Source organism: Pan troglodytes, chromosome X (genome assembly GCF_028858775.2).
Source record: "Pan troglodytes isolate AG18354 chromosome X, NHGRI_mPanTro3-v2.0_pri, whole genome shotgun sequence".
Lineage (NCBI taxonomy): Eukaryota > Metazoa > Chordata > Mammalia > Primates > Hominidae > Pan > Pan troglodytes.
In genome coordinates, this window is record NC_072421.2 from 146,345,326 (window position 1) to 146,370,810 (window position 25,485).

A 25,485-nucleotide genomic window follows, 5' to 3' on the forward strand; every position below is an offset into this window, starting at 1 on the left:
TGCTTTTCTGTCTGATCAAAGGTGCACATTTAACTCACCTACCTAATCTAGAAGTTAAAATAAAAGCAAACTATGTATCTTGCTCATTTTTAGTGTATAAAATATGGATGTCTGAATGGTGCCATGCATTTCAAGCTCTGTGTATTTTTTTCCCTGTTAAAGCCAACAGAAGTTGCAGAGAAGATCCCTGAGAAGAAGCAGCGCCTGGAGGAGGCCACAACTATCTGCTTGCTCCCCCCTTGCATCTCACCAGCCCCACCCCACAAGCCTCCCAACACTAGAGAGTGAGTTTGCCCTGGCCCTGTCTGATGGCTTGGTATGATTGTTCAGACTCCTAAGAAATCCTAATTGAACCTGTTTGGGGGATCTTGCCCCAGAAGACTTTAAGGTAAAAAACAGGAGTCTCTCAGTCAAGGCCTGACAGCTGTCCCTGGCCACTGGTCTAACAAGGGTGTGATAAGGGGTAGAACATATGCTGCCAGAATTGGGGTGACTCCATGAGCTTTTAGCAACATTTCTTTACTCTAATTCAGATTTATCACTAAAATTAGTCAAAACGAACTTTTAGCACTCAGTGAAGGGTAAAAGGAAGTAAATAAATTGACAAGAAGCATCAAGAGAACCCCTATCACTTTAACCAGATCACCTGCTTCTACCCAACATTCAGTTCTGATGGTGATTACTCAGTTTCCCTGGAAAAGCAACTCCTTGATCTTGACAGAACGAGGCAGCTGCTTCCTCTTTGATGTCATTACTTAACATTGATATGAATCTTGAGGACCAGTAGCTATGTCCAGAACTCCACAGAAGCCAAGGGAATAAAAAAAAAAAAAAAAAAAAAAAAAAAAAGCTGTCTTTTCCTGACACAGAACTGTCCCAGGAGGAGGGCCACTCCCAGACAGCTCATCTCTCTGGCCTCCTCAAACATGTCATTCCAAGGAGCTGGCACCTGTTCTTCCTTCTCTCTGTGTGTGGAAGGTTCCAGAGTCCGGCAGGAGGCCTCCTGGCACCTCCTCACTCAAACAGCTTGAGTCTTCTTCAGAGAAGTCCTGCCTTCTGTTTCTGCCAAGCATTGTGACCAAGTTATTTCTGTCTTATAAATATCACTTAACTAACAATCATGTCAGCTACTTGAACCATTCTGTCTGAGTAATTATTGCCATAAATTCATTCAACATTAGAGATTACTTCCATCAAAGCCAGTTTTGGAGCCTATTAGCAGCCCAGAGCAGAGAGGCAATCTGGCTAACTGCAGCTAACAATTGATTTCACAGATTACAGTTTAACATCAGGGATATGGCATCAATCTGCTACAGATAAGATGTCGGAAATAAGTTATCAGCTTACATTTGTCTGGATCTTTGTTGTTTTGAGATGAAAGGAAAGAAAAGATCAATTACCACTAGATCTGGTTTAACTAATAAGGAGATTTGGGTCCTGGGCTGCCCCCTGCCCCCAGGATCAGTAGTTATTGGTGAGGTTCATCAGTATTCTCTGATATAAGTTTGCTCTGAAACATCCCTTCACATACATACTTGAAGTTCTCAGAACTAGAGACGCTTCCAGTGGAGCAAGCTGACCCCTTCACCTCAGGGTAGACCAGGCATGTGAGGAGGCATGCTCCCCTGATGGTAAGATGTGGTCATTCCAGAGCCCTCCTCCGTTGTTTGCAAGGAGGAAGGACTAAAATGGCATAGCTGTGGTAGCATTGTTCCCTCAGTTTCCAGGCTTGGACCAGTTTGGGCCATCCAGCCTTGCCACAGCCTTTGGTCCCCACTGCTACACTCTCTAGGTGACCCAGTGGCCTGTCGCCTTCCCCATCTTATAAAAGAGAGATGACCAAGTATTACATAAAGGTCTAGTCATTTGAGTTGCTTCTTACCAAATGTCACACTCAGGGTTGGGGTCCACCCCCAGCTGAGGTCTGAGGGGAGTGTGTGGATGTGGAGCAGGGAGCTTGGAGAACACTCAAGAGACAGCAGGTAAATGAGACATAGCTTTATTTAGCAGCTCCTTCACAGGGTGAGTGTTACATTTATACATTACACAAACAATAGTGGATGAGAGCCAGGTAGTGAGCTTCTGTGTGTTACGTCTTCATGGCTATGATTATATAAGACATGGGACTGTGCACTTGTGCCCCAATCCACTGAGTCATCTAGGCTGTTTACCTCAGCCTATGCCTGCTGCCCTATGCCTACTTGGCTGCAGCACAGCCATGTTCCTTACACCAAATGGTGTCTTTAATCCACTATCTTTACAATGTCTCTGCTTTTCTAGTAGGTGGGAAAGCAGTGTTTCCCTTGTAGCCTTTATCATTCAGAAAGAGCCTCAATTAGTTTCTTACGCCCATCAAACAGATGAGTTTTCTCTGGAAGACTTTCTGGAGTTGAAGAAGAATGAAGCAATGACTGACCTCTTAGGGGTCTCTTCCTGGGAATCCTCTCCTCAAGCTTTGCACCTTTGTGCCTTATTAACCTTTCAAACAAAATGGGAGACAACATTCACTTTTCTAAAGGACTATTCTAAACCTAACAAAGATTCCACACCAGACTATGACAGCTATAGTTCCCCATAGTTCAACAGAAGGACTCTCCTGGACCTCCCCTTCTTCTTTAGAGCTGGTACCTTCAGCAGGCCCTCTGAGGAATTGAGTGCAGGTGGTGATGCTCTTCTTTTGTCTCCTGTTCTACTCTGGCCTATTGGAAGAGGTACCCAAAGACGCAAAAGCTGCTTTTCTAGTTGTAAGTCATAACAATGACTGAGTGGTCTCTAGAAAATGCTCCCTAGGTGTCTTTCACCAAGGAAGTCCTTAAAGACCCCATGGTTCCAGATCATGACCAGGCAGATGTAAAGGGGGCCAGGTCATGGGTGCTCACTGTACAGAATGCACTGAATCCCCGCTGGTTGCTTTAGTGGCAGACAGGCAGGCATTGCATGACTGTAGTTGCCAATGGCAAATTAACTGCCTCTCAGAAGCAGCTCTTTCCCTTGCAGCCCCCAGTTTCTCCTCAGGCAGCTCAAGTAGTGGGGGAGTATTTACAGCTAATGAACCACCATTCACCTCCTGTAGATGCCACAGCAATGCTTGACATCCACACATATAAATTCCCAAAGGCCTGGTGCCTTTGTAATTATTACACTTAATGTGATCTGCTATTTGTGGAGCTTCCTCATGGACAAGAATCTTAATCCATATGTTCACCATCATTTTAATCAGGCATCACTACTATTTTAAAATGGTTATACATGTCAAAGCAATTTTTTAAATCCATTGGAAAGTATTTTTAATTAATTTTAATCAATTGAGGTAATGACAGAAACAGTTGCGTTTTTTCAGTTTCGCTACACAACAAAAAGTAACATAGGGCCACATTTATGAAACAAAAGATGGAGAAGATGGCACATATTACAATTGGCAATTTTGTGCAACACAGTGGAAGTGGGCCAAGGAGTGTGCATTGACTTCTATTTCAGGGAATCAGACCACTTGAATGCTTGTTCATCTTTGATTTGTTGCTTTGAGATATTGTAAATCTATATTTCTAGACACTGACTGAAATTGACCAAGAGGAAAACATAAATTCTTGTTGACTTAATTTGCTATTGAAAATTGTAGTCAATAATCATGAAAAGTAAATAGCTGCACAGTGCAATATTAGTTGTCTAAGCAAAGATTAAAATTCAAGTAATCTTCATTGATTAGTCTAAGACAGTAACTAAAATGAAAATCCATGACCCAATTACCATGTTAAGCAGCTAGCATAAGGTTTCAGTTGTTCTGTTTTATTTGAAGTCTCAGACTATTTGGTGGTGCCCATTTAATGGGCAGATAAATCAGTTTGAAAGCACAGGAGTACTTTTAAAATTGCAGATGTCTAGTGTGAACATGACAAAATAATATTTTTAAATGGAGTTTTGTAAAGTGGAGTACATCAGTACTTCAGTATAACAATTTAAGGTCAGAGGCTCATTATGCTTGGCGTTGGAGTAGAACATTCTGTATATACAATTTGCAATGTATGTCGCAATACTATTTAGTGCATTATTTATTTCTAAGTAATGCGTAAGCATAATATTTCTTAAGAAAATATTCTTCCACTGATTCTTTATTGTGCCATTTATTGCATGATTGTGCAGTTAGGTCCTAGGGCAAAATAAGTAGGAACCACCCTGAAAAATGATGGGATTAAAGTCTTCATTGTATTTTCCATAAAAATCTAATTAACAGCAATCTTGAAAAGTTGAAAATATCCTACTGTAGCACACTCCATTAGGCATTTACATTTGTCATGGAGTTCTGCTGCAAAGACATGAGTTTATTCTTGGATACATATGTATGCATATATCTATATTTATATAGAGAGATATCTATATCTATGTCTATGTGCATTTTTAGATATGCTCTTCACCATAGGTAGAGGGACAGCAATTAAAATATGACTTCAGCTTACAGTACTAGCATCATGGGGAAAATCAGAATAAAGAGAGAGAAGACTTTATGACACCCTACGCTTCTTGTTTTCCACAGAAATAATTCATCCAGGAGAGCAAATAGAAGAAAGGAAGAAAAACTATTTCCTCCTCCACTTTCCCCACTGCCAGAGGACCCTCCACGCCGCAGAAATGTCAGTGGCAATAATGGTCCCTTTGGTCAAGACAAAAACATCGCCATGACTGGACAGATCACATCTACCAAACCTAAGAGAACTGAAGGCAAATTCTGTGCTACTTTCAAAGGGATATCGGTAAATGTAAGCATCTTGGAAGAAATATTATAATTGCCAGGTAGAAACAAGTTAACCCAGCTCATCTAACTTGATCATTTGGCGATGTTGCAGGAGGAAGGGAAGAAGATGCAGAGGAGAAATATGACAGGCCTGTGTATACAAATACACAAACTTTCCATTATTTCTTTTTGTATAGTGCCTAGTATATTGTCACAAATCATTAGGGTTTATAAATGATACAGATGTTATTATGACAATGATAATGCTTAAAAGAATCTGCGAAGTCATTTCCACAAGGGCTAAAATCTACTGGGGAAACATGATAAATATATTAATATTTGCTCCTAGAAATATATCATCCTTCTTAGGGAAATCACTAGGCTTCTCTGATAGCAGTGAGCAACCAGTGCCTCTTCTTGGGCCATTCTTTCTAGTAATGATTTGAAATCTAGGAGACTTTGTGGCATAATTTTTGCCTTAGCCTGTGATTAAGACACTTAACTCTTGTATAGTGCTAGCACTGCAACAAATTTGCTCTATGACTCTGGGCCAATCATGAAACATCTCTGAGATAATAAAATGAGGGGATTTGACTAGATGATCTATAAAGCTTCTTCTAGCTCCAAAAACATTTGCAATTTTGTGCTCGCAGAGTCTTCTCTATTCCATTTAGGCATGAAGTCCTGTTTATTGACTCAACAGGTGAGTGAGTGTGGAGAGATGACACTTTTATGTAACTTACATGATCATGGCTGAATTCACCCATTTCCAGTCAGATGTGCCAGGACTGACATAAACGCTGTGGGTGGTGGATGTAATGTTTCAGGGTTCTTGCCACATATCTTGGCCATAGAGACAAATGACACTGTCTTGGGCTGGCCTAACTGTTTGGTCTAGGCCAATCAGGCTGTGGCAGTGGAGACACGAAGCTGGCTTACAAGTTTTTTACGGCTCTGTTTCCTTTAAAATGTTTGGGTTGAAAAAAAATCTTTATTTTCTTCGTATCCATCATAACAATTTGTAGATGCATAGGTTCTCAGCACATTTATATCAGTGAGATCTAGGTGGTAATAATTATTTTGTATTCAGAAGGTCCAGGATGAAGTGTAAAAGATCCACAGAAATATAAGAAATACATTTCACATTTGGCTTTTATCTTTAAAGTGACCCTGTTGACTATGGCAAGTGTCTGTGCATATGTGCATGCATGCACTCAGCAAACACTGAGGGCACTGGGCTGTGGGGTGGAGGGACAGTATCATAAATCAGAGATGGCCCCAGTGCTCAAAGAACTCTCAGTCTAAAGTGAGCAATGAGACATGTGCTCAAAGGACTAGAATACAAAATAGCTGGTGATTGGTGTCTTAGGGCAGGGATAGAGACAGGTCTCTGAATGGTCCAAGGAGGATTAAAGTACTTCTGGCTGTAGGCATAAGGTAGTTTTCCTGGTGGAGGAGGCGTTTCCTGAGTTGATCCTTAATAGATGAGTAGGGTTTAAAAATGAAGGGAAGTGGGTGAAGAAAATGTGGTCTATCCACACAATGGAAAAGGAAGGAAATCCTGTCATATTATGCAACATGGATGAACCTTTAAGACATTATGCTAAGTGAAATAAGCCAGACACCAAAGGCCAAAACCATGTGATTCCGTTGACATGAGGTCCCTGGAGTAGTTAAATTCATAGAGACAGACAGTAGAATGGGGGTTGCAAGCGCCTAAGGCAAAGGGTAAATGGGGAGACACTGTTTAATGGGTACAGAGTTTCCGTTTTGCAAGATGAAAAGAGTTCTGGGGATTCACAACAATGTGAATGTACTTAACATGACTGAACTGTACACTTAAGAATGGTTAAGATGGTACATTTTATTATATGTGTGTTTTACCACAATTATGAAAATTTCAAAAGGCAATAAAAATAATAAGTTGAATAAATTATCACCAGGTGGTAAAAAAAGAAACAAATGAATGGAAGGCTTTTTGAAATCTAAAACTTCACATGTATCATCAAATCAGGAAAGTGAAAAAAGCGGGGACATGTTCAGTTCGGTTGAAACTAAGGTTCATGGAAGGGAACAGTCAGAGATTGGGCAGAAAGCTGCAGCCAAATCAGGTAGGGCCTTGAGTGCCAGCAAAGGAGCTTCAGCCTTGAGTTTGCATTTGAGTGCAGAGCAGGGAGATGCTAGGAACTTTGTTCAGGAAGCTCAAGCTAGCAGACAGCAGATTGAGGGTGGAGGGAGAAGCTAGCTCGAGGGCTGGGAGTCCAGCCAGGAGACTCTTTGTTAGTCTCAGTGAGAAGCCATGAGGGCCTGCATTTTGAGGCTTTGAGGGAGAAAGGGACAAATTCGAGAGATGTTGGGGAGATACAATTAATAGGAGTAATTAACTGCAATTAACTGGTAATGTTGAGGGAGAAAAATTAAAGATGAAATAGAGGAATGGTTTTCAAGAAGAGTTCTAGGAGCATTATCATTTTTCAAAATGAAGTAATTTACAGAACTTCAATATATAAAGCTGATTAAAGCAGAGCAGCTCAGATGGAAGGAAAGGTGGGGAGTCTCTACCTTGCCAGTTTCAGTGCCACTAGCCCAGATACTACTGCAGTTCCCTGTGTAACTGTGCCAAAGTCAGTTTGGAAACTCTTTATTGACACGGAGAAATTCAGCTTTGATGACAGAGAAGACCATCCTGCCATTAACAGAAAGAGGAAACTGGTTTGATTAGTGATTTGGTTTGCCAAAAATTTGAGGTGCTAATGGCCATGTTGGTAGAATTGTCCTAAGATGGTCACTGTAGGCTGGAGCTTTGGAGATTGGGTAAGATTGAGGTTTCCATTTGGGTGTTACCTACCTACTGTTGAATCTGTGCCAACAACACACAAGATTGACAGATCATATCAAGAAAGAAGAGAACTGCGGAGTGAACTTTGGGGAACACCAACCTTAGAGAGATACCAATTCAGAAGAGCAGAAGGAAGAGGAGGCACCATGGGAAGTATGGTCAGACAGAGAACAGTCAGGAGAGTCCCACAGTTGCTGGGGGCGGGAGGGCAGAGTCGGCCACTTGAACATGGCAGGTAGTCTTGTGATACCACACTGTCGCATAATTACAGATCTTACCACCTCCTTTCTCCATCCTCTCTATAGCAATGACAGTTCAAAGCAAAGCCCTTGTAAGTATCTTACCCATTTGATTTTGGACCTGGTAGAAATGAGGCTTCACCATCCTAAGATTGCAAAACAAAATGGAGACACACTCACATTTCACTTAGCTAGAAACCAATCAAGCGCCTCACATGAACAAAAGGGCGGCTTCAACCTCAGTTCAGCCAGGGCAGGGATGATTAGAGTACAATTTCCTAGTATTTTGCTGGACTGTATCTGGTATTTTGCAGAGTGACCTGAGGACGTTACTTACCCTAGAGAAAGCTTCTGGGTTGGTTCCCTTATCAAAAATACCCACATCGGGGTCAAGGGATTTATTTAATACCTCTATCTCTCCCTCTCTTTGTCCATGCATCTCTTCCTTTCTCCCTCCCTCCTCCTCTCTCCTCTCTATATTCTTCCTTCCCTTTCCCCTCACATTTACCACTGGATTTAGACCTTTGCTGTGGCTGTCTTAATGGGATGGTGGAGCTATGTAATGGCAGCACCCAATTAGCTTGATGTTTGGTGTCATAATAGAACAGAAGCTCGTGATTCATGGCGTTCATAAAATATCCAGGGTCACCTATTTATCCTCAAGCTGCGTGCATTGTTTTCTTTCTTTTTCTTTTTATTTTTATTTTTTGCCTTCTTTCGTAACGTGCTTGACATTCAAAGCGTTTATGACAAGGTGTTTTAAAAAGCCGGACCTAATGGAAACTATTTGTCCTCCTTTTTCCCAGGAGGGAGACACTCCAAAAAAGGCATCCTCTGCCACCATCACTGTCACCAATACTGCTATTGCCACTGCTACTGTCACTGCTACTGCCATTGTCACCACCACTGTCACAGCTACTGCCACCGCCACGGCCACCACCACAACTACTACCACTACCATTTCCACCATCACCTCTACCATCACTACTGGCCTCATGGATAGCAGTCACCTGGAGATGACGTCCTGGGCGGCTCTGCCCCTTCTATCCAGCAGCAGCACTAATGTCCGGAGACCCAAGCTCACTTTTGATGACTCGTATGTTGTTCCAGATTATCATGGACAGTTTGGAGTAGTGAATGGGGGGTGGGGGTAGCATGGCTTTTCTAGTGCTGTGCATGTGTCACCCCAAATAAGACCTCAGCATCAAATCCTATACCCTTAAAAGTCCACCCCACCCCCTGCATACACACTCACCACTCTGTCCCCACCAAGAAATGTTTTTGGCCCATTTTAATTAAGCAGCATTGTTACTGTTCCAAAGGCAGGTTGTTCTGTCCTTTCCTATCCATGTCCTCACACATAACCAACACACAGATGTATAGCTAGGTTTTGTTTGATCTATTTGGACAACTGTAATGGTTGGGGTTGGAGCATGTGGTTATTTATCCTAATGGGCCATTATGTACTTCAGATTTCATTTACAGTATTATTTCAAGGTTGGTTATGATATGAATGACAGCATTAGTCTGCCTTTTTCAAGGCATTATATGGGAATAAATTTATAGCAGAAAAGGTTTGATGATTCAGTCTTTTACTGAAAAGATGAAGCATTGGTTTCTGAAAGAGCTTGTTTTGTTTATTTAGGGTTCACAATGCTGATTATTACATGCAAGAAGCTAAGAAGCTGAAGCACAAAGCTGATGCACTGGTAAGTTTCCTTTTTCTCATTGCTTTGTTCCTATTAAGGATTTATGTTTCAAAGGAAAACAAAGAAAGCACTTTTCCAAACAAATTTTCAGTATCACAGCCCACACCTGCCTGTCAACACATTGCTGCCCTGACATAGGGAGATTTGAACTAGTGAATTACTTAGTTCTGTAATTCCCAAAGTTCTCAGGGCTTGGTTATCATGTCATTTGTTTTCCCACTGTTCTTCCCCTTACCCCAACTTCAGAAGCTCAGTGGTATATACCACTGTCATTATCTTTCAAGTGAATTTGGAATGACTTATGAAACTTCCCTGGAAATGATGTGCTTTTTTGGTCCAGTAAGCCAGAACTCGTGTGGGAATGTGAGAGTTGTTTAGAACTGTCTAAATGGCCTCAAAAATTGGCTTTGGGAAAACTAGGCCTGAGGAAAAACTCAGCTCCTTGCTGCATTTGATGACATGTTTTCAGAGTGAGCCCCACAGTTAGGCTGGGGCCCCAAGCAGAGAAGAGAAATGCTGTCATCTGGATTTCTCAAGATACTTTGCCCAGCTGCCTCCGAGGGTTTTAGCCACCTAGATCAGTCATAAGCTCAACATTTTGAGTTGTTTGATTTGGTTGAGGCTCCTAACAGTGGGTCTCAACCACACATCACATTGAAAGCTTTAGAATAACTCTGATGCCTAGCCCATATCCCAGACCAATGAAATAAGAATTTCTGGGACTGGGACCCAGGAATGAGTATTAAAGCTCCCCAGGAGATTCCCAAGTGCAGATATTTGAGAACCACTGTCCTAGGGAAGGCCCTAAATTCAGGCTTCTCACTTTGACTAAACCCCATTGGGTTAAAAAATAGCATCCTCAAACATTGCATTGTGTCCTGCTAGGACTTAGTTGTCCCAGTGGTGTTTGATACTGGGAATGCTGTGATGAAATACCATGACTAGTGTGTAGCCAACATCAACTGTCCATGGTCCTTACATCTGCCTTTTCCCTACTTTCTGTCATTTCCCCACTGTGGTACAAATTGCTTCGTGTCTGCAGGTGACCTTTCTGTGGTGTAAATTGTTCCTTAGAAGCAATTTTCCCCTGCTCCTGCAGACAAAAATGACAAGGCAGGCTGGGTGCTAGCTCCATTGGAGATGCCAGGACAACAGTGCTGTGACCATTGTATAGGTGATGAGAGATTTGAAAGGCACTGGATGGTAATGCTGCTCCCTCAAAGACCAAAGGTTTTCTCTAAATGTCCTCAATTCTGTGGCACTACAGAGCACTCAAGTGCTCCTAGGGTTTGCCATCTGTCAAAATAGGGGTTAGGGAGCATACGCATGTTCCATTCACAAGCTGTTACATGAGCTGATGAAGACTGGGATATACATAGGAGACCATGTAAATGAAATGTTTGAAGAACTGAGAAAAATCGGTACCACAGACATATATACATATGATTATGAACTAACGTCACTCTACATTCCAAGGTTGTGTTTATATGTATGTCTTTCAAAGGATCACATTTGGCCTAATCCTTTTAGAATATGCATTCCCAATTGGGGAGATGCTGCCCCTATGGGGGCAAAAATTGGTTTTGGAGATGGGGTGAAAAGGTCTTAGTTATTGCAATGGGGTGTGACCCTCCAAAGGGCCACAGGGCATAAAGAGAGAATAAGTATATTTCTTGTATTAAAATTTCATTGGGGGTACATGAAAAAATACAGTGATCCCTCTGTATCCATAGAAGATTGGTTCCAGGACCCCCTCGGACACCAAAATCCTCAGATGCTCAAGTCTCTGATATAAAATGGCCATTTGCATATAACCTGTTCACATCCTCTAATATACATTAAATCATCTCTAGATCACTTATAATATCTAATACAATGCAATGCTATGTTAAGAGTTGTTATACTGAATTGTTTAGGGAATGATGACAAGAAAAAGTCTGTATATGTTCAGTGCAAATGGAACCATTCATTTTTTTCTGAATATTTTTGATTGAAGATTGGTTAAATCCATGGATGCAGAACCCACGGATACAGAGGGCTGACTGTATCTTAAAAATTCCTTGGTGGTGGGGGGGGGTGATATTGAAAAACAAGGTTGAGGAACACTTAGAGGAATGATATTTTTGCTAGGCTTATGCATATATTAGCCTGGGAAGCACCCTCATAGTTTAAGCCACTCATTTTATGGATAGGGAAACAGTCCCAGGGGTGGGGGGCATAACTTGGCTATTAATTGGCACTATGGTCATGTAATTTTCTGTCTGGACATCAGCTACTCCTAGGGAAGAAGGGGTTTAGGCTAGGCGATCTTTACAGATCTCTCCAGCGATTGGGTTGTGAATGAAAAGTCACTTTCAGAAATCAGGATCTAAGAACAATTTCCAAATGGGAGAGCCAGTGGAGCCAGATGACCTAAGGAAATTGTCTTGTAAGGCAAAAGAGAAAGTACCTAGTTTTCATATATGTACACAGGTTTTCACAAAATCCGCTTGAATTTGATTGAAACCGATATTTCTCCACAGTAGCTTACAGAAAGAAAACCACAGAATTCCTGCAGCTCATAAAAGCTGGAGAACATTTATTGTAAAAAGTCATTTACAATAAAAGATTCTGCAGGACCTCTAACCAATCATTTTATAGTTGTACTTAATCCTTTGCTAGAGACAGCTACTCTGCCATTTTGAGAATTGAAACTTTCACAGTTGCATAGAAAATATTTTGATAAAAGGTATACAAGAAAATTAAAACAGCTTAATCTGCATTATATTCCTTCTTTTACATAAAATACCATATTAGTGGAATTCTTACATCCTGCTATCAAAAATTGAAAATGTTAAATCCTGTTATAAAATACTCACTATAAAAGTGTCATATATAATATTCATTACACATAAAAAAGAAATCAGTATGTCTAAGTCAGTTTAATCATGACCATTATCAGGGCTAAAACCTTTGCAATCAAATTTTACCAAACTAAAATATTTAGTAGTACTATATTTTTTGGCTTTTTGACATACTATTTCAAACTATCATTTACAATGAAAGTGATGGGATTATTGTCAACAGTCATACTACAGCTTCTCATCTTTCATGACAATAGCATCAATTTGTTAATCTTCTCCTGAGAGTGAAATTGATGTGCTCACAAAGAGTTCTAAAGCAAAAATGTATGTGTTCATTGTCCATGAGACTTCTAAAAAGCAGCCCTTAGTTGCAAGTACTATCTATAGGACACTACAATGAGCAGATAGTTTAGTAAATTTCATGAATAGAAACTAGTTGAGGCAATGATTTGGATTCAGGTCCACCAAAAAGATAGCAATAACAGCAACAACAATGCCACAAACCACATATGATACCCTGCCTGCATTTTTCTCTTCTCAACTAGCCTTGGTGTCATGATGATAGAACCTTAAGCCGGTAACTTCATTGTTAAGACCAATTCATACATTGTCTTCTGTATCAGGGTTTCTTAGCCTGGGCACTGCTGACATTTTGGGCCAGCTCATTCTCTATTGTGGGAGCTATTTTGGGCACTGCAGAAGTTTATAAGCATTTCTGGCCTCTGTTCACCAGATGCCCCCTCTCCCCAGGGGTGACAACTGAAAGTGTCTCCAGACATTGCCAAATGTTCCCTGTGGGAAGGGGGCAAAACTACCCCCCAGTTTCAAACCACTCTTTTATATGAAGGAGAAAACAGAGAGTATTATCTTGACGAGTCATCTTCCTGTTTCAGTTCGAGAAATTTGGCAAAGCTGTGAATTATGCTGATGCCGCCCTCTCCTTCACTGAATGTGGCAATGCCATGGAACGCGACCCTCTGGAAGCAAAGTCCCCATATACCATGTACTCTGAGACTGTGGAGCTCCTCAGGTGAATGGCCTTTCTGCAATCATCTTCCTACACTCATTTCAGCTAGAATTAGAAGCTATGTTTTAAAAAATGTATCATTTCCACTTATTAATAATTTGTCCAAGCCATCCTCTTAGAAGTCATCATAATTAGTTCTTGCCATTTTATTAATATCATGGAAAATTTATAATTGATGGATGCTGACTTTATAAATTATCCCCTCCAGATGTTATAATGTGAGTGTTATAATTTTCAATATTCGTAACATTAAAATGGAAATGTAGTGGGTAGAAATAAGTATAATCATTTTACCGTTTAGCATTGACTTGTCTTTTCAAAGGTGCAGTTTTATAATTCAAAAAAATGGTGCTCTCAGGATTTCTATTACAAACCATGTTTTCTAAGAATTTTTATCTTGGTTATTAAAAAGGGAGGGGCACTGTTCCAACTCAGAGTTGGTGTTTAAGGCTGCAGGTGTGGAGTAGACTTTCCATGCATCTGGAATTAGGGAAATAGATGAGGTGGTAAGTAGGGACTGGCGGTACAGATGAGAGGATGAGAATAAGAGAGGGGATATTAACTGCACACATTATTGGTTTCATTTACATTTTAAATGAAATTTTCTGGCTGTTGGTCTTGGTGGTGTAGAAATTCTGTGTTATCAAAAAATTCATAGAAGAAGAGGAAGAAGAGGTAGAAGAAGAAATAATCCATTCTGGTGTTATCCAGTGATTTGCAGATATTTGTACAATAATTTAATCCACCCCTGAATAGTGGATAAGCACCATCGTTCACTAGATGGACTAAATAATCACTTTTGATTGATTGAGTAAGCAGTTTTTTACCTGAAAAGTCCTTATGTCCAGTCCCATCTGGCTTGATTAATCAATAATGCCAGGACTGGTTTATACTATCTATCTTGCTTGTACCTGCATTAACTGTTACAAATCTGAGGATATTTGTACCTAAATCTTCAGACAAACACTGGACAGATTTAGTGTGCATATTTTCCCAGTGACACATTCCAAAAGATAAAAAGAACTATTTTTTTAAAGCAACTCTGCTCACATAGAATCAGAAGTTTAGTTAGAGCCACAAAAGTAGGGTGATTATAAGGGCAGCTCTAGCCTTGCCTGCTGAGCCAATCAGCCATCTTTCTCTTTGCACTGCTCTGAAATGTAGGCACTGAGAAAAGTGTCAAGTATTTCTCCTTGACTTATTTTATATACTGTGAAAAGCACCACCACCATTCTGTAGCTTTCAAGGAGAAATTGATTGCCCAGTGTCTAGTCAAACTACCTGTGATTTTCAAAGATACACAAGATGAACATACTGGCAAAAATCATAAGGATTCAAAACTGAAGGGAAACATTAGTGAACAAACACAGGGACAATTCATGCTCTCTATTCATTCAAAAATGCAAATTAAAACAAGGCACTTTTTAAATTAACAAGAAAACGTAACAATGATAATATCTAGCACTAAAAACTACAGCAAAAAAAGGCCTAGCAGTGAACCAGACCTCTCCTATGCAGCTGATGGGAATGGAAATTGATTATTGTAAATTGAGGGCAATTTGGCATTGTGTAGGGAAAGCCATACAAATGAGTATTCATATCTTTTGATCCAGTACTTTAACTGTGGAAATCTGAGTTTTCTCTCCTGAAGAAAACAATTGTAAAGACTAGAACAAGTAATCGGTATGATGTTCAATTTGACATTATATGTAATAGCACACAATTGGAAGCACACCAAATAATAATAGAACAGTAATTACATAGTAGGACACTCAACAGAATACTTTGCAGTGATTGAAATACAACAATGACAGAGACTATGCAGCCGCACAAAATATATTTATTATATGATGTTAAAATAAAATCGAGCTGCAGAATAACATGCACACTACAATTATGATCATGAAAAGTTTGTATATGCATCTGAACCAAACTGGAAGGGAAATGAAATCATAGCTGTAATAAGTGAGTGAGATTATGGGTGATTTCCCTCTCTGCATATTCTTCTTTCTTATTTTCTTTTAACAAGACACATGCTGTCTTAAAAATATGAAAGTAAAATACAAATTTCATTTTATGGTAAAAGTGCAACGTGAATCATTAAGTAATTTTCTTTTAATTATTCACGAAAAAGTTATTTAGGGAAAAAACATGATTTATGTTTTATTATATGCTATTTTACTTCCCATAGAAGTTTATTTCAATGAAATCTGAAAGTCAATGGAGAATTTACGAGCATTCACTTTAAAGTCAGTGTTTTTAAACTTTATTTTGAGGTAATTGTAGTTGCACATGCAGTTGTAAGAACTAATACAGAGAGTTCCTGTGTATTCTTCACCCAGTCTCCCCCAATGGGAACATCTTGCTTAACTATATTACAGTATCACAGCCTGAACATTGACATTGAAACACTCCAAAGACTTCATTCAGATTTCACCAGTTTTGTTTTGTTTCCAACTTCACCATTTTTGCATGTACCCATTTATGTCTTCTCTATGTTTTACTTTTTTTATACTTTCTGTAAATTACATGTGTGTATAATATTTTTTTAATGAGAGGAATTTCAGTTGGGAATAAAATGAGTTAAAGCAACTAGGTCTTCTGGTCCATTTAAGCAATTGAAACTCCACTATCAAGTCACTTCAAATGTGGTTGCAATTAGAGGGTGAGTGTAATGTGAACATAGTTTTTAGTAGTGCAATATCATGTTGAAGAAATTTTTATTACTCTCTCCCCGACAGTATGCTGGCTACAGTGAGAGAGCCCCATTTTCTTCATTCAAGTAATTATAGTTGCTCTGAGCTCTGGGAATCTGCAATAGAAATGTATTTGTGAAAACAACTGGGGCATCACAATGACTTGACATTTCAGTGATCCAACTGTCAAAGAAAGCTAGATTTATTACATAATAAAAAGTCCTTTGCTTAATATTGCAACAAAGGAAGGGACCCACGTTAAATGTACAAGTGCCTTTCCTGGAAAATGTTCACTCAACGGAACTAGAGCAATAACCAGGAGAGCAAGGCGACTAGAATGCTGAGGAGGCCGAGTCTCAGGGGGTGAACCTGGGCTCCCCAGTGTTCTGCGGGGGAAGGTTGCTGAAAGCGAGGAGTCAGGCATGCCAGCTCAGTGGCCCTGCAGGCTTTCTGTCGCCTTCTTATAAATGAGAACTTTCAACTTCCTTCTGCCACACTGAACTCCATTACTTATTCTACTACAAGTACCTGTGAAATTGCATTAAAGCTCAGACAATGATTTTATGCAATGAATTGATTTTCAAGAGTCTAAATGCTCTGAATGGAATGTACTTGGCTAGAAGAAAAAAAAATGGGAACTACTCAACCTTTTATCACCCCAGTGCAGAACAGTAACAATTAAGGAGAATAGAAAGACAAAATATACAAGCATCATAAATTAAGGGTGCTTAGACCTTAAAATGCTGTGAAATCGACCTTCCTTTAAAAAAAAAAAAACCAAACCACTTTCAATAGGAATATATTCAAAACCTGAGCCATTAGAAAAGACCTTTTAGCTGTGTGATTGAGGTCTCCCTATGCTCATGTCAGACATAGTTATATATTATTTACCTAATGTGTCATAAACTGAACTGAAACTGACATTCTTGTCCACCTCTCATTGAAAACCAGTCATAGTATTTAGCTACAGTGTTCCTAGAAACAGTATTTTACCAGCATTTAGACACACACACACACACACACACACACACACACACACACACTCACGGTAATTCCACAGCATTGTCCTAAGGCTCATGATTTCACTGCTTTCTCCAGAGTTCAACTCTGTATTTCACATGAGTCCTCTTATGACATTTTTATCCTCATTTTGTGTATGTTTTCGGGGAAGCATGCTTTTGCCCACATGTACCAGTCAGTCCTCTTGCCCAGAACAAATGTGGGAATAACTCATTCAGGCAATCAGAATACCAGTGACTTTAGGCATTTCTGAAGGGTAATACAGATTCCACTTTAGCTTTTCTTTTCTCTTCAAAGGTATGCAATGAGGCTGAAGAACTTTGCAAGTCCCTTGGCTTCGGATGGGGACAAAAAGCTAGCAGTACTATGGTGAGTCCCATGGAGGCCACAAGGAAATTGCTGAAATGTCATGGAAGGATTTGAAAACTCTAGATCAACTTAAGCTGCTTACCCCAGATCATTACTCTTGTTTTCCATTAAACTATTAAAGGATAACTAATGGATTTCTTCAGTCACTGACTAAACATTTACTCTCCTAATTTATACCCTTATCAAAATGGGATTTTAACGCTTGCCCCTTCCCTCTTTAGAATTTCTTTATTTACTTATGTTTCTCAATCTAACCATAGGAAAGTAACTGCAAATTGTGAATCAGCAGTCTTCTTAACAGTTTATAAAGTTTCACTAAGCACTGGCATTAACAGAAGCCTTTCCTCATCACCACAGCTACCGATGTTTATCACTCCTCTATTTGAGAATGTTTAAGCTGAAGAAGGACCATGCTATGAAGTACTCCAGATCACTGATGGAATATTTTAAGGTAATGCTTATTTTGTATAATTTATAGGTACAGGATGATAAAATCACTAATAAGACACGACATGCAGGTTATCGAATGTCAAATGCTGCCAAAGGCTTAACCTCTCTCCTCCCTGCTGGCCATGGCCGTCCTACCCCTCCTTAAGGGCTCAGCAAGGAGTTTATGGCTGATTTGGTTCCAGGGAGAGAAGGCACGATGGTGCAATCCCCTGACTTTTTTCCAGACTCACCAAATGACCCTTGGCAGTCTCCTGGTTGCAGTGAGGAGTATGTCACCTTTTTGCTGCTCTGTGAGGTGGGCACAGCTTGTGGCTATAGGTTTGGCCAGTCTTTTGTTAAATGATAGGTCAGCCCAGGAATCTCTCAGAAGTGAGAGAAGTCACTGTGGCCACCCTGGCTCTATGTGCACGTCCACAACCCTGGAAGGCCTTTGTCCATGGGGAGTCTTGGAGTGCAGTAGTTGTAATTAAAAACAACTGATTGCTTTGGTTACCAAAACAAACAAACAAAGCCATATCGTAGGGAGCTGGGGCTTTTAACTTGTAAGCACACAAAATATAGGCAATCTCAAAATGCAATGCCAAAATTTGAGAATGAGCCCAGGTAAAAATTGCAAACAGCAACTTCATACTAGGCCTGGTCACTGTACCCTCCAACAACAGTCATGATTTAGAGTTGGGGAGACTCAATGCTCCTTCTGTTGGGGAGGTCTAAAAAGAAAAGGACATGATTTTTTTTCTTTTTTGCCAAGTGCGTGAGACCTCTTGGCTAAATCATACCAAAGTAGTTGTTTGAAATGAGCGAAAGTATGGCCTTATGTGAAACATGCAGTGAGTGGAAGTGCACAGCTTTATGACGACACTGTGGCACAGTTGGGAAAAAGAGCATGTTCCCCAGCTATTATGTGGTGTGGCCATAATGCCATAAGGCTAGTATTGATGTGGGTAAAAGGGAGTCATATACAACAGGCCCTCTTCTCTTCATATGCCTACACTCTTAACTTCTGCTTTAGAAAGTTCTTTATTGAACTTCAGTGGGCATCAGAATCCCCCAGAGGGCTTGTGAAACAAGAATGCCGTGCCCCAGCTCCCAGATATCTGATTCTGTAGGTCTGAGGCATGGCCCAAGAATTTGTATTGCTAATAAGTTCCCTGGTGATGCTTCTGCTGCTGTTCTTGTGATCACACTTTGAGACCCACTGATGTAATATTTGCCCTCTTTGGCCTACCCTCTATAGTTTACAGGGTATTGTAAAATTCCAAACAAATACTAAATAATTCATTCATCCAGGAGTATGTTGAGCCTTCTTGAGATTAAAAACTGGAGTCTGCAGAATGCACCTTAGGTGTGGGTCTACAAAGGTCCAGAGAAGTATGCCGTTCTCACTGGACTCCCGAAAATGCTGACTCTTTCCCTGACCCTCCTTTTGCAAAGGGGGCTGGGCTAGCAGCAAAGAGGCAGAAGATGAGCATCATTGGGGATGTAACTTCCGAGAGCAGGTCTGAGTCAGGCACAGTGCCATGAGTGTGAGTTGTGGCCATCTGTGCTGCTTGACCTTCCACCTGGCTAGGCCATTACAATGAGCCTGATACCTGTCCTGTAGTGGTAATGCTGAATGTCAGTTTTCCCTCTGATCCACAAGTGTGTGGTCTTGAAAATACAAGGAAGCCCATCCTTTAAACCAGCCCACTTCCATCAGAGGAACAAAGGCATATTTAGTATTTGATTGCAATGCAGCCCTGGACCAGTCACTTTGTTAAATAGGGAAGCTCTTTAGCCATGAGGGTTTGCATGTAAATAGAGCAAATCAAGGTGATTCCTGAAAACAAACAAACAAACGAAAATACTGCTTGGCTCTGACACATTCTTGGATTATTAGAAATGACAGCTCACTCTGCATCCCAGGGAAAAAGTTTGCAACTGGAGCTAAAGGTGAAAAGCTTACATGCACTCTGAAGAGCTTGTTTTGCAGAATAAATTTCAGATGAGGATAATTAAACCACTTCTTGGAGAACCGAGTCTGATTTCACTGGGCCTTTTAGTATATAAGATCTTTCATCAAGTGACTTTCATGGTCCTGATTGGAGCCCACTAATTATCCTAACCAGCTATTTTCATCGAGTATGCGTCGTGGTGTGCTGACGTGCACATACATCCCAGCTCTGCATCCCGAAATGCTGCAATCAATATTAATGTACTCTAAATCACACTTCCATCTGTTTCTGAATTAATAAAACACAAAATAGATGTCCTTATTTCCCTTTCTCTTCTCTCTCTCTTTTAGCAAAATGCTTCAAAAGTCGCACAGATACCCTCTCCATGGGTAGGCAATGGAAAGTAAGTATTTTCTGAAAATTGCTTTTTCGTGAAGATGAGTGATTCAATAGACCCCAAATATTTTGCATTGACAAGTCAGGAGTGAAGGTCAGTTCTAGAACTACAGTCATTTTTGTGCATACAAAATTCCAGCCAGGCTTCGGCTAATGGCAAGACAGAAAAGTTTAAAAAGATGTGGTTCAGAGTTATTTAACTATTTGATCTTTAAGCCAAATTATAGCCATAAAAATATCTGCTAATAAGATGGCAAGCACCATGCCATTTTAGGGAGGCAGGACAAAGTTAACTCCACTGCAGTGATTTTTCAATGATTCACTCAATAATGAAAGACCAATGAAATATTCATTGATATATGGTAAGTGCTGTTTAATAAAACCAAAGGCATAATAGTGCTGAAAATGTGAAGGCACTTGCTCAGCCAATTATCCAAGCCTTCATGATAATTTTTATATTAATACTAAAATGCCCTAGCCTAAGATAGAAAAGCATCCACTATAATGCTGATTGGAGGCTCAGGGAACTCACCTGCGCCTGAGGCCTTATTTAGAGTTCTATCTGTTTGAGACAGCTCAGTCTTAATAGCAGTGGAGTAGGGGCCCAAAAACCGTTGACGTGGTGCTGAAGCTGCCCTTGGCTTACAGGGTAAGCTAAGAGGGCTCCTTCCTCTATCTGGGCTTGTTCTTTATCGCTAAAATGAAGGGGTTGGACCCAATGCCCTCGAAGTCCCACTGAAGAGATGTCTCTTATAGAGAGTGAGTTCGAATCCCAGTTCTGTGTCAGCTGTGAAGTTAGCTAACTTGCCTGAGCATCAGTTTCTCCTCTGATTCCCAAATACCCCTCACCAGCCCAAGCCCACACCCCTCAGTGATGGGAAGGGAAACTAGATGACTGTGGACATAGACCGCTTTATAACTCCAAGCTGCTTTTTCAGTTTTTCATCATTTCAAAATTCCTGCATCTCTGATCAAAATAATTTCTTCAAGAATAAAACAGTCTCTACTGCCACTTTATAAATATCTAGAAAACGTACTCCAAAAGCAACGGGACAATGAACTCTACTTTGAAATCATAAAAACATTCAGTGCGAGGGAACAGATCCATTGAAAACTACACATTAACTCAATTACTTCACTGAAAGGAAGCACTGTTTAAAATGTTGAATTAGGTCTTACTCTTATATTGACGAACAAAAGGGAAAGAGTGCTTCTCTCTTAAGAGAAAAAATAAGTTCAGAAAATAAAAATAACCGGAGAAAGGCCCAGCTCTGTTTTCCCTGAGCACAGAGTAAAGTAAGGGCAAGGGCAGGTAAGCAGCTATTAAAGAATCACTGGGGAAAAAAGCGTTTTTTTAAAAAAAATTCTGAAACGCAAGAACTCAAACACAACCTAAGCTTGGGAAGTTGCATGAAAAGCCTCCTGAAATGATTCTTAAGCAGATTTTGCATGAAGAAAGCACATTCCCTTTGGTAGGCCACAGAGCTTTTGACTGAGACAACTCAAAACAGTCACTCAGGGGTTATGTCTCGTTCATTCAGCAAATGCTTTGCGTGCATCTGCAGCACGATGGGCTGGGGACAGAAAGCTGAATTTGATATGGTCCCTGCACTCCAGAAGCACACAGTCCAGTGGAAGGAGGTGACAGGTATGAACAAGGTGCTGTGGAAGCCTAGGAGAAGGAGCTTGGGCCTCCCTGCGTGACCAGGAAGGGCTTCTTGTCTGCAAGCAAGATTATGGCCTTGTTTCTCTGTGAATGAGGGTGGTGTCCTCCATGGAGGGCTCTCACAGCACCTTCCAGGAGCAGCACCCTCTGACTTCAAACCCTCCTAGGCTGGCTAGCAACTGGGGAAGTCAGCTGCCCAGAGGTGGTTAAGGGCTCTGCAGGAAATTATATGGAGAGATGAGCAGAGGGTTAAGAACAGACATTCAGGAACTGCTTCCATGGAAGCTGGAGAAAGAAAGTGCAAAGAAGCAATTGGAAGGAGAAGCAGAAAAATCTGCTGAGTTTACAGCAGGGGCCAGGAAACTTTTTATTTAAAGCACCAGACACTATATATTTTGGGCTTTGTGCTAAGAGGTGAAACCAAGGCTACTATGTAGAAAAATATGAGAGAAAACAAATTTTCACAAAATTTTTACTGATAAGATTCAAAATATAATAACAATTACGTATAATTTTTGAAATACAAGTCTATTGGTGAGAAGAATGTAAATCTTTTTCATAACATTTTGCTTAATTGGGGTTCAAAGTTAGTGTTCCCTCTCAACAAATCGATTGCAAATGTTCATCTTTCGCAAACTATTCAGAGCTTACAGGCCATACAGAAACACAAGATGGGCCAGATTTGCTGACTCTTGACACAGGGTTCTGGAATCCACATTGTGGAGAGTTTAAAAAGGCTGAGCAACAATTTCGAATGTCACAGAGAGATAATAAAAAGAAAGAAGCTGGGCAAACATGGATGGCAGGACTTTGAGGTGACATGGTGGAATGGAAAGAGAATGAAGAGAACGGGCTTTGGAGGAAAATGGACCTGCTATTAGATCCTGGCTTTTTGGCTCTCTGGGCTCTGTGGCCCTCAGGACGGAGCTGAACTTCTCTGAGGCCAGAAACAGTGGCAGCAGAACTTTCCCTGCAGAGTTATGGTGAGGCTTGGACAGAATATTGGTGAAGCCCTGAACTATGCTTGGCACATAGAGACTGTGCGACAAATGATGGCTGCTGCAGCTACTGTTGCCATGATTACTGTTGTAATTGTTACCTATTTAAGTTAGAAAAGATAATGATCCTACCTCTAGAATTCCCACAGCACTTGGTTAGCACCACAGTTTTGGCACTTACTCCAGATTGCCAGAAAAGAATGTAATTTGCTCCTCTATTATACTCTTTGCTCTTTTGCAATAAGTAGCCATCCATCCTATCATTCCCCAAATATTTATTGAGTGCCTACCTTGTGTGAGACACTCTGCCAGGCCTTTTGTAGACATATCCCCTATCCTCATGCTATATATGCTCTTCTCCTTCTACCTTCCAGAGCACTTTATATGTAGTAGATACTAAACAAAGAATAGAAGCAAGTCATTCATTTATTCAACTGGTGTTCATTGAGAACATATACGCCAGACACTGTTCTAGATACTGAAGTATGGCACAGAGTGAAATAGACAAAAAAAAAAAAAAAAAAAAAAAAAAACAAAAAAAACTGCCCTCATCAAGGTCACATTCTGTTGAAGGAGAAAGATAACAACAAACATGTGGCATACTAGGTTGTGGGAAGTGTCATCGAGAAAACTGAAACAAGGAAGGCAGGCAGAAAGGGCTGCTGAGGATAGGGGAGGGAGCAGTGGTACCATGCTGAATCTTGAGTAGGGATTTTAGAGAAGGATGATGGTAGAGAAAGCCATGGCAATAGTGGAGGAGTTTCTTCCAAGCAGAGGGATGGCAGCTGCCTCTGAAGCAGGAGGGAGCATGCCTGACAAGTTCAAGGAACAGCATGGCAGGGTGTGGCTTAGAGGTGAGAGGATGGTGGGTTGGACCAGGGTGGTAGTGGCGGAAGTGGTGGGAAGCATGTGCTTCTGTGTGCATGCTCATTTGCATGTGCCATGGAAATGTGGAGAAAAGGGTGAGATCTGCAAGCAGATACACACAAAGAACAGTAAGGGAAACCCCACGCAGTGATGAGAGCTAAGTCAGAGTTGGAGAGCACACTGAAGTGAGTGGGCCCTGCATCAGCCCTCTCTTAGCCACAGTCACAACTTCTTAGGCAGGTTTTCATTTAATGAGCACAAGGTAGTGTGCAGACATGTGCATCAGAATATGTCAGACCTTAGAGCCTGGTGTGAGAACAGTAACAATTGAAAACAGACACTTATCCTAGCTGTTCTTGCCTCCACCACTGAGTATTTAAAATAAATAAATTAGAGAATAGTAGGGAGAAAAGTCCCCAATAACACTTCAGTGTAATAAAGTAAAAAGGGCTTTTCAAGATGTATGTGGTAAAGAGAGATGATTTGGTTTCTCCTGTGACTCCTGGACATGATTGGAAATCATTGAATCCAACCTTTTCTTGCAGTCAAGAAAAGTAAGGCCGAGCAAGGAGAAGGGATATGCTCAGGGGCACACAGCAATTTTATGGCAGGGCCAGGGCTAGAGTCCACATCTCCTGGGATTCCAGCACCTCTTTCCCTGCACCATGTGGTCTCTCTTTCCCTTTTGTTTTCTTTTTTTCTGTCTTTTTTTTGGGAGATGGAGTCTCACTCTGTCACCCAGGCTGGAGTGCAGTGTCTTGGCTCACTGCAACCTCTGCCTCCTCAGATCAAGTGATTCTCCTGCTTCAGCCTCCCAAGTAGCTGGGACTACAGGCGTGTGCCACCAAGCCCAGCTAATTTTTGTATTTTTAGTAGAGACGGGGTTTCACCATGTTGGCCAGGCTGGTTTTCGAACTCCTGACCTCAGGTGATCCGACCCCCTTGGCCTCCCAAAGTACTGCGATTACAGGCATGAGCCCCTGTGCCTGGCCTTTTTTTTTTTTTTTTTTTTTTATGATACAGCCTTGCTCTGACTCCCAGGCTGGAGCACAGTTGTGCGATCATGGCTCACTGCAGCCTCAGTCTCCTGGGCTCAAGCGATCCTCTCGCTTCAGCCTCCCGAGTAGCTGCAACTACAGGCACACGTCACATGCCTTTCTAACTTCTTTCAACATTTGTGGCACATGACAACTTCGTCATTTTCTCTAAGAATTACAAATGAGAAAGTCTTTCTTTCTTGCCATAAATTGACATTTAAGAGTTAATGACTAACACTGGGGAAAAAGACTAGGAAATAGCTTTTGCAACCTACCACAACAAAGAAACCCAGCTTTCACTGCCTTTTTGTCATTTCACTGTCTTCTGTGCCTAGACCCCTTAGCTTGGACATCTCCTCATCCCACTCCTACCTTAAGAATAAATCTTTCTATCAAGAAGTGACGAAGTAGCTCAGAAATTATAAACATAGCAGAAACACTCTCGAACCCATTCACACCAGACAAGCACAGAGCAAGTGTGAGGATGAACTTGCTCCCTCAGACCAGACCAGAACATACCAGAAAATACACGGTTTGCAGAAATGGTCCAACTCTGTCCTATAGCTGTAGGCACAGCCTGTGTGAGTCTCAAGAGCATTGCAGTTGTAATTGTTCCCAGATCTAGTCAGCAGCATTTCAGCATTTTGGTATGCTACAATTGCTGTT

General features: G+C 40.9%; 1 protein-coding gene across 12 annotated transcripts in view; it reads left to right on the forward strand.

Moving 5' to 3' along the window:
• Positions 1 to 25,485, forward strand: part of AFF2 (ALF transcription elongation factor 2) — a 491,337-nt gene that overhangs the window by 456,140 nt on the left and 9,712 nt on the right. For all 12 annotated transcript variants that reach the window (XM_016942631.4, XM_016942637.4, XM_016942634.4 and 9 more), the window contains 8 exon segments: positions 163 to 284; positions 4,532 to 4,754; positions 8,614 to 8,903; positions 9,453 to 9,516; positions 13,253 to 13,389; positions 17,400 to 17,471; positions 17,829 to 17,922; positions 20,206 to 20,258. In XM_016942631.4, coding sequence (XP_016798120.2) covers positions 163 to 284; positions 4,532 to 4,754; positions 8,614 to 8,903; positions 9,453 to 9,516; positions 13,253 to 13,389; positions 17,400 to 17,471; positions 17,829 to 17,922; positions 20,206 to 20,258 — 1,055 coding nt within the window.